General features: G+C 35.0%; 1 protein-coding gene across 1 annotated transcript; it reads right to left on the minus strand.

The window, feature by feature from the left end:
• Positions 1-4143: 4143 nt before the first annotated feature.
• Positions 4144-7620, minus strand: LOTGIDRAFT_227782 (hypothetical protein; the record flags this gene model as incomplete). The annotated part of the gene is made up of 4 exons (XM_009045372.1): positions 4144-4374; positions 5362-5668; positions 6190-6308; positions 7567-7620. The coding sequence occupies 3 exons, from the start codon at positions 7618-7620 to the stop codon at positions 5365-5367; spliced, it is 477 nt and encodes a 158-aa protein (XP_009043620.1). The 3' UTR covers positions 4144-4374; positions 5362-5364.
• Positions 7621-10003: the final 2383 nt, after the last annotated feature.

The following is a 10003-nucleotide window of genomic DNA, read 5'->3' on the forward strand; positions in this document are numbered from 1 at the left end:
GTGGTATTTCTATATCACTCTACAATTGATGTATTGAGCACTATTTTAACAGTGGTATTTCTATATCGCCCTACAATTGATGTATTGAGCACTATTTTAACAGTGGTATTTCTATATCACTCTACAATTGATGTATTGAGCACTATTTTAATAGTGGTATTTCTATATCGCTCTACAATTGATGTATTGAGCACTATTTTAACAGTGGTATTTCTATATCACTCTACAATTGATGTATTGAGCACTATTTTAACAGTGGTATTTCTATATTGCTCTACAATTGATGTATTGAGCACTATTTTAACAGCTGCATTGCTATATCGCTCTACAATTGATGTATTGAGAACTATTTTAACAGTGGTATTTCTATATCGCTCTACAATAGATGTATTGAGCACTATTTTAACAGTGGTATTTCTATATAGCTTTACAATTGATGTATTGAGCACTATTTTAACAGTGGTATTTCTATATCGCTCTACAATTGGTGTATTGAGCACTATTTTAACAGTGGTATTTCTATATCGCTCTACAATTGATGTATTGAGCAGTATTTTAATTGTGGTATTTCTATATTGCTCTACAATTGATGTATTGAGCACTATTTTAACAGTGGTATTTCTATATCACTCTACAATTGATGTATTTAGCACTATTTTAACAGTAGTATTTCTATAACTCTCTACAATTGGTGTATTGAGTACTATTTTAAAAGTGGTATTTCTATATTGCTCTACAATTGATGTATTGAGTACTATTTTAATAGTGGTATTTCTATATTGCTCTACCATTGATGCATTGACCAATATTTTAATAGTGAAAATATTTTGTTTCTAATATTAGATAAATAAATAGATCAATGGATTTTTGAATTTCAACAATCTCTCTACCTTCGGTATTTTAGAACACGTATTGTTTCGCCCCATTTTAAATTTCGTTTGAAAAGAATTCAGGTCGGAATATTGACGTATCATTTGGAGGTGACTCTATAGGTACTTTGTATATATTTATATAACACCAAGTAACTGTGGTTATATAAACAAAATTTTATCCAAAATTGTTGCATCAATTACACAAAAAAACTCGAAAGAATTAAAATAAAATCTTACGGTTTCCGAAATTTTGATAAAATCGTAAAATATTATGAAAACGAAAATAAAGCTAAAGTAAAGACAAACGAAATACAGTAGCACTTAAAGTAAACTAAAACGAAAAGTTAAGCCAAAGGAAAAACTTACTTGTCTTTGAGCACAAAAAAAATCCAACTGTAGCTTGTCTTCGTTAAAATCAACAAAAGTTTCTGAATTGTTGGATGAATTTCTGGGCTTTTATAATAAATTTTTTATGTAATTTTTATATAATTTCTGTCCAGGAGATCATGTGACGGAATGATTCATGTAGACGATTTGAAAAGACACATTTTTTATGCCGACATTTTACTGATGTAAAATTTACTTGTTTTATGACCTGATGAACCACCTGACCGTGATAGTAATGTTCTGTAGTTCACATCAATCTAATTCAAGAGGTTGAAGACTGTTAATGAGAAATTTCAAAATGTAAAAGACTACGAAACAAACTAATCAAGGGGGACATCAAAGGAAGTGAAATATGTCTGAATTTGTTCCTAATCATGGACCTAGTAAAAACAATAGCTTTTAGGAATGGGTATTTTGACTGTGTAGAATGGGACTACAGGCTGTGTAGAATGGGACTACTGGCCGTGTAGAATGGGACTACAGGCTGTGTAGAATGGGACTACAGGCTGTGTAAAATGGGACTACAGACTGTGTAGAATGGGACTACAGGCTGTGTAGAATGGGACTACAGGCTGTGTAGAATGGGGCTACGGGCTGTGTAGAATGGGATTGCAGGCTGTGTAGAATGGGATTACAGACTGTGTAGAATGGGACTACAGACTGTGTAGAATGGGACTACAGGCTGTGTAGAATGGGACTACAGGCTGTGTAGAATGGGACTACAGGCTGTGTAGAATGGGACTACAGGCTGTGTAGAATGGGACTACAGGCTGTGTAGAATGCGACTACAGGCTATGTAGAATGGGATTACAGGCTGTGTAGAATGGGACTACAGGCTATGTAGAATGGGACTACAGGCTGTGTAGAATGGGACTACAGGCTGTGTAGAATGGGACTACAGGCTGTGTAGAATGGGACTACAGGCTGTGTAAAATGGGACTACAGGCTGTGTAGAATGGGACTACAGGCTGTGTAGAATGGGACTACAGGCTGTGTAGAATGGGACTACAGACTGTGTAGAATGGGACTACAGGCTATGTTGCTAGCTGTAACGTTATTAATTGTTTTATGGGTCTTTCTACTGAACCCGCCGCACAGTTTCACTGTTATCTAGTGTTTTAACTTGGTCGGTAAATTTAGGGCTTAAGATAACAAAAACTAAAACCAAAATCTAGATATATGTGTCCCTCGACAAAAGTATCAATACGTTTAAGTAAACCTTTTACAGTCATGTTTTTTATTGCTTACTGCGCATTTAGTAAACTCTGTCATTTTCCTAAACCTCTTAAAAATAGGTTGATCAAGTAGATACATAATAGTAAACAGCATATTTTTTTAATATTTTCACGTATTATTTACATCAAAACATTAGATATACAGATATACTACTTCTGACTTTATTACAAACTACGTTTCGAAACACATACAAGTTAAATGGTTTTACTCCAAAGAGATGTCTGTATGTGTTTCGAAACGTAGTATGTAATCAATTCAGCTTGTAAACACTCAAGAAGGTTCAATTCTTGACAGATTTGACGAAACTTGGTGTGAGTGTTTGTTATCAACCAAGGTTAAACCCTATCGAAAATCAGAAAAATCGAAAAATATTTAGTATGAGTTATTGCCTTTGTTCTTGAGGATGCGTTCAATTTTAAGCACGTAAACACTCTAGAAGGCACATTTCTTGATGGAACTAGGTGTGAATGTATGTATTCACCCAAGGATGAACCCTATTTTGTTGGCATGTTTCTATTTGTAGTGTTTGTTGTGCAGCTATGACGGGTGGTGCCAGGCAGGGTATGCTTACTCTTCTTGACACCTGATACCACTTTTCATTATGTAATATGTACAAATACATTAGCTGCTACCAATTCGCCAATATGTTGTTTTTTGGTTACGGTTTCCGTTTTACGGTTCGTTAGTAGGCCTAAATGGTTATGGTTCATTGTTATTGGTACACTGATGGTATTTTGTAATCAGAAAAGGACTAAAGAAAACCAGACCACTGTGTCCAATATTGTTTAGTACATTGACAGTTTTCTATGAATAGGTCTTGGCCATACCCAACTTTTCTGTCAAACTATATAGGAGATTGGTACAGTTGTCTGTAACTAGAATGAGACTATCAGCTGTTTAAGGGAATCGGAATGGGACTATCAGTTATTTAAGGGAATCAAACTGGGACTATCAGCTATTTAAGGAAATCGGGATGGGATTGTCGACTGTTTAAGGGAATCAAAATGGGAGTATTGAGTGTTTCAAGACATCAGAGTGCGACTATCGACTGTTTGTTTAAGGGAATCAGAGTGCGACTATCGACTGTTTGTTTAAGGGAATCAGAATGGGACTATCGGCTGTTTAAGGGAATCAGAATGGGACTATCAGACTATCAGCTGTTTAAGGGAATCAGAATGGGACTATCAGCTGTTTAAGGGAATCAGAATGAGACTATCAGCTGTTTAGGGGAATCAGAATGAGAATATCAGCTGTTTACGTCAATCAGAATGAGAATATCAGCTGTTTACGTCAATCAGAATGGGACTATCAGCTGTTTAAGTCTATCAGAATGGGACTATCAGCTGTTTAAGTCTATCAGAATGGGACTATCAGCTGTTTAAGCCAATCAGAATGGGACTATCAGCTGTTTAAATCTATCAGAATAGGGCCTTCAGCTGTTTACGTCAATCAGAAGGGGACTATCAACTGTTTTAGGGAATCAGAATTGAACTATCAGCTGTTTAAGCCAATCAGAATGAGACTATCAGCTGTTTACGTCAATCAGAAGGGGACTATCAGCTGTTTTAGGGAATCAGAATTGGACTATAGACTGTTTAGATTGAAACTACCAACAATAGTTGGGTGATTAAAGAATTAAAAACAAAACTGATTGTAAAAGACGTACAAAAACTTTATTACTATTGTTGGCTTTGCTCTAAAAGCTACAACGACGTACAAACATCAGATGTACATCATTGTAAAGCGTTGCTATCATCGGACCGGAGAGAATGCTAACAATTTTAAAAGCTGAATATTTTACAAGCGGCTCGTTGAAATTTGAAAAACGTAAAGGACTAATTCTGTATTCTAAATCGGGTTTATCAGGTTCTTGTCAATCCTGCAAAGAGAAAAACATATTCTATATAAATGAAATCATTAATGCGTTCTTTAACCCAGCAACATGAAATCTTATTTATGGGTTTGTCAACTGAACGGGTGGACCTGTTGTAACATTTTGCAGCGTTTGTATGCGTTTGACTACTAAACGGATGGATTTGTTGTAACGTTTTGTAGCGTTTACCTATTAAACGGATGGATTTGTTGTAACGTTTTGTAGCGTTTGTCTATTAAACGGATGGATTTGTTGTAACGTTTTGTAGCGTTTGTCTATTAAACGGATGGATTTGTTGTAACGTTTTGTAGCGTTTGTCTATTAAACGGATGGATTTGTTGTAACGTTTTGTAGCGAGTGAATAGGTTTGTCTACTGAACGGGTTGATTTATTGTAACGTTTTTTAGTATTTGTCAAGATTCAAAATGCAGCAGGGTAAGCCTCCCATAGAGCGTTTGAAATTTGAAAGTTTTTTCTCTCAAGAAATGTTTTGAAAAAATAGAATATCTGAGAGATATTTTGGTCAATAATTCATTTCAATATCAATTCATATTTTATATTGTTAGAAATAAAGTGAGTGTGCAATTGGTGGGGGTTCAAACTACTTTTCTGGGTTTGTCACTTAAAACGTCCCTATGGTTTAAAACTTGGCGAGTCTTCAGGATAGGTGACAAAAAGTGGGGAAACTGAGTCAATTTTAAAAGGGAACAATTGCATACAGAGCGGGTGTTTGGAAGTGCAAACTGACTGCTGTCATTGTACGCAATGATAATTCTTAAGCGACATTTAAGGGCAGTGGTCACAATGGTTTACTACTCCTTAATTTTATTGGACACAACGTTTCACCGATCTGCACTGTCATAATCAGGTGAAAAATTACTATGTTGATTGTTTAAACGTTGTGTTCATTAAAACTATACCATAAAATTGTGTTCGGTTATTTAATTCTGTATCTAATGATATATAATGGTAAATTCTAAAAAACATACTTACTTTTTACCAGCTGCCGAACATATTGGCGAAATTGGCGCCACCAGCTCCACCGCCCATAAAGTTACCCATACCAGGAATTCCTCCAGCTCCACCAGCGCCCATAAAATTAGGGATACTAGGCATTCCTCCAGCGGCTGCACCTGCACCACCTTGACCCATATACGCTTTCACATATTGTTGGTACTCGGCGGGAACATATTGCATATAATTAAAACCAGCTGGCATTTGGGGAATGGCATAAGCATCGTTTACAACCACTAGGCATAGTGCTGCCACTACGGCAAGGATAACGTGTGAGGTCTGCATTCTGAAAAATAAAGAAATATGATATAAATCATAAATAAATAAAAAAAATCCATTAAAAATTGTGCTTTCAAGAGTGTTAACGAGCTAAAAATTGAACGCGTTTTAAATTTTTAAGGGCTTCAATTCATATTTAATATTTTAAAATTTTCGAGGGTTTTTTTCGTTGGGGTTGAGCAATTTTACCAAGTTATAAGGTTTACAAACAACCGTGGACCGTCAGACCTGGGTATATTAAATAGAGATTAAGTTTCATACTTTAAAACATTCAGTTCTTCAAGTATGGATAATTAGTGACCAAAAAAAAAGTCTTCGGCAAATGAAAAAGTTTTAAGATTCTAGAATATATTTCTTTCCGTAAGAATTTAATTTAAGTTTTAGCTAATTATAAGTTAATTCTAAATAAAACATCGCAATTGTATCTAGCTTCATACATTTTCTGAAATAAAAGAACCGAGTAATTACGCCAATCTTTCCAGCAAATCTTCGAAACAAATAAAAAAGAAAGTGAAAGTAAGAACTTACATGTGTTTGAATGTAGATATGAACAGCACTATAAGAGAAAGGACAATTCCACCTGGAAACAGTAGCTTGTCTTCTCTAAAACCAACAAGTGAGTGTGAACAACAGGTAGAATTTCTAGGCTTTTATAATAAATTTTTTATGTAATTTTTATATAATTTCTGTCCAGGACATGTGACGGAATGATTCATGTAGACGATTTCAAAATAAAAATGTTTAATACCGACATTTCTTACTGTTAACTTTAAATCTTTTGTAACCTAAATAACTGTATAAGCGCTCTGTATTCAGTGGTGGCGCCAACCTATCGAAACTTGGGGTACAAATAAGGAACAGACTGACTTAATGGGGGGATAACTGTCGAGGGTGAAATTCAAAATGCCATAGCGCTGTGGAAGCGCCATAGATTTAAACCTTGCATGGAGCGTCTGAGAGAACTCTCTTACAAGAACATTTTGAATAAAATTGATTTGGTACATTCTGATACATAATTTTGGGCAAAAACGTATATAAATCATATTTTTAAATTTCTATTATGGCGAAAGGGATTAAAAATCCTTTTCCCAGGGTCAGATCCCCCCTTCCTCCTACCCCAACTGGCTCCACCACTGTCTGTATTTTACACAATGTATTACTGAAGGTTAAAGACTGTTAAAGGAGGATAGTCCAAAATTTCAAAAGTTCGGTTCTTCATATTATTTGGTATATTATAACTGACGTATCTCGCTTACTGGTTTCTGTGATCAAAATGAGATTAGAGCATAGCAAACTAGCCCGTCCAACTAGCCAGCAGATTGCTTGGTATAATGGCGGCTTTTAGGTTAAAATGAAACTAGAGCATCAAACTAGCTAGTAAATTGGAAAAAAGAGGTTTTTGTGGTCAATGAGAGCATACCAAACTTGTAGATTGTTTGGTACAATGACAATCATGTATATGTGGTCAAATTTAGATTAACACATACCAAACTGGCGTGTACCTCTAGCTTGAAGATTGTTTGGTACAATGACAGTTTTTTGTTGCCAGAATGAACGGAGAGCATACCAACTAGCTTGTAGCTTGGCTCAGTGACATTAAAATGATCGTGTGCCTTTAACTATAAATTGTTTAGCTCGGCTTGTTATGTCATCATTTTAATAAAAGAAGGTTTTTGGTAATAAAAGATGATACACGGTGACAAGACTATAAATTTCGGGTTTTATGATGACAACGGTAGGTTTTTAAACAAGATATAGATATTATTTATTACATAAGACCAATCAAGGAAGTGTACAGAGAGTTTCTATTGGAGTTTCGACCTCACACTATTCTTAAAATTATTCATTAAAATGCATTTAGGAATACAGCGGATTTTATCCTGCCATACAGATCTGCAAGCTTACCTTTCTCATGAGGTCATGTAGTTTTCCATTGATTGATGTTCTGCCATTTCTCATATCGTACCAGGGTGAATACGCGAGGTTCGGATATCGCTATAATCGATGTGATTATTTTCCAGAAATATCGTACAACAGTTAACTTGTTTGATTGTCGAAAGGAAACAGAAGAAAAATAAAACCAATATGGGTGTTAAAGAATAAGCTGCAAAGCGAGTTTCGTTGATGAGGATTGTCCTCTGCTGTCCATTTGGTGTCCTACATCGATCATTTAACGATGATTTTGGATATCGACACAGAGGCTCTTTGCGATCGGCATTGTCTTTATGTATGTTGCACAGGAGAAGCAAGGAGTTGGTTGTTTGGACATCTGTTTTGGATATAAAAACTTCACTAGGACAACTTGTTTTGTCGGTCGAGGGGGTGGGGGGTCTAACTTGCTTGTAACATAATTTTTGTGTCGAGTAACCAAAGTCACAGACGAGGAGCATGAGGTCAAATATTCGACTTTTCTAAAGTACTCACGACTGATATTGAAATAAGTAAGGCGATATATGCCGGTAATAGACACGGACCTGTCAGTAACACTGCGCCGTCATCATTCATTGCTAAATTTACATTGCTAATTATTCAAATAAGACTTCCGAAGTTTGTGTCAGTTTGCATATAACTTATATATTTCATTGTCAAATAAAAACATGGCTTTGTACATCAAATTTATGAAGACTGTATTTCCGTCATGATAACCACGTAACAGCAATATCTCTTATTCAACTATTAATATATTACATAATTTATTCATATTTCAACACCGATTTTCAAGGACTTTAGGACATATTGAGATTGATTTCAGCAAGATAAGGTCTTTTTAATACTTTATTTCTGTAGGAGTACTTGATGATATCTATTTTAAGGTGTCCTTGCGCTATAGCGATTGCCAGATGTATATGGTTACGAATAATGAAAGTGGCCATGAGTTCCGAACGCAACTAACAACTCAGTTGCATGAGAGTTTTGTTCGAAACTTATGGTCGCTATTCCTATTCGCACCTGGTGATCACTATGATGTGAGAGCACCTTTTGTTGTTGATATTTCGTTTGGGTTTTAATATGTTAAATAGTTTAGACAATATTTTCGCAATATACTCTGACAATATTTCCTTGATATTCCTCCTATAGTTGTGTTTCAGTACATTTTGATAGAATTGTTAAGTGTTGTGAAGTACTAACTAAATGTCATTAGATTGTCATTTGATTTCTGTTGCTCTATCATATTAATGTGCTGTTCTGATTTTAGATATGTAGCGGAGTTTTACGTCTTACTTTTTCTTCAGATTGGATTGAAGAATGCAGACAAGACTCATTTCGCCTTTTCTGAATTTCCTAAGGTCATAGGGAATTTTGGAGTCCGATTGAAAGTGCATTTCGCCTTTTCTGAATTTTCTAAGCTATTTTTTTCGAGATCGCTTGAAATTGAATTTATCACTTTTGAATTGTCTAAACTCTTTGTGAATTTTCGAAAACTTTCCAAAATGCATTTCGCTCTTTCTGAATTTTTTAAGATAATACTGCCATAACGAGTTGTCTGAATTTCAAAACTCTTTTCTAATTTTCGAGATGGTCTGTAAGTGCATTTCCCCTCTTCTGAATTGATTTAAGATCATAGCAAATTTTCAAAAAAGTGTGCAAGAGCATTTCGCCTTTTCTGAATTTTCCAAACTCTTTGTGAATTTTCGAAATCGTCCGAAAGTGCATTTGGCCTTTTTTGAATTTTCTAATATCTTTATGAATTTTGGAGACGTCTGAGAGTGCATTTTGATCTTTCTGAATTTTAAAGCTTATTGTGAACTTTGGAGATCATCTGAAAGTCCTTTTCGCCTTTTTCTGAATTTTCTAAGCTAATACTGCAATAACGAGTTTCTGAATCTCTTAAGCTCATAGGAAATTTTGTAGCACGTCTGAAAGTGTATTTCACCTCTTCTGAATTTCCTAAACTCGTTGTAGATTTTAAAAAATGCTTGTGTATATTCGACTAAATGACTTTATGTGTAATTTTCTCATAAACCTTTAGTCACGAGTTGTTACATAAAGTTTTACTATGAGTTCTTTATAGTATTTGTGGGTTTGGGGATATTCTATGACATTTGTAGGTCGCGACATGATATTATGTAAAATTCACTTGTCATTTTTTATAACACCACATGATGGTATTTTAATGTATAGGTCAGGGGTCTTCAACCTGGAGGTAATTACCCAAAGGAGATAATTATTTTATTTTTTTGACGGGGGGAGGGAGGGGGGGGGGGAGATTTTATGAGGTGCTTTGATGTTTTGAATAAAATTTAAAAAACAAGATAACTTGTTCTATTCTGTCGGACTATATTCTCTGACATGAAAAAGATTCCAGGAAAAACCTAAAAGAAAATCACAAAAATGGAAGAAT

This window comes from Lottia gigantea (assembly GCF_000327385.1).
Source record: "Lottia gigantea unplaced genomic scaffold LOTGIsca_1, whole genome shotgun sequence".
Lineage (NCBI taxonomy): Eukaryota > Metazoa > Mollusca > Gastropoda > Lottiidae > Lottia > Lottia gigantea.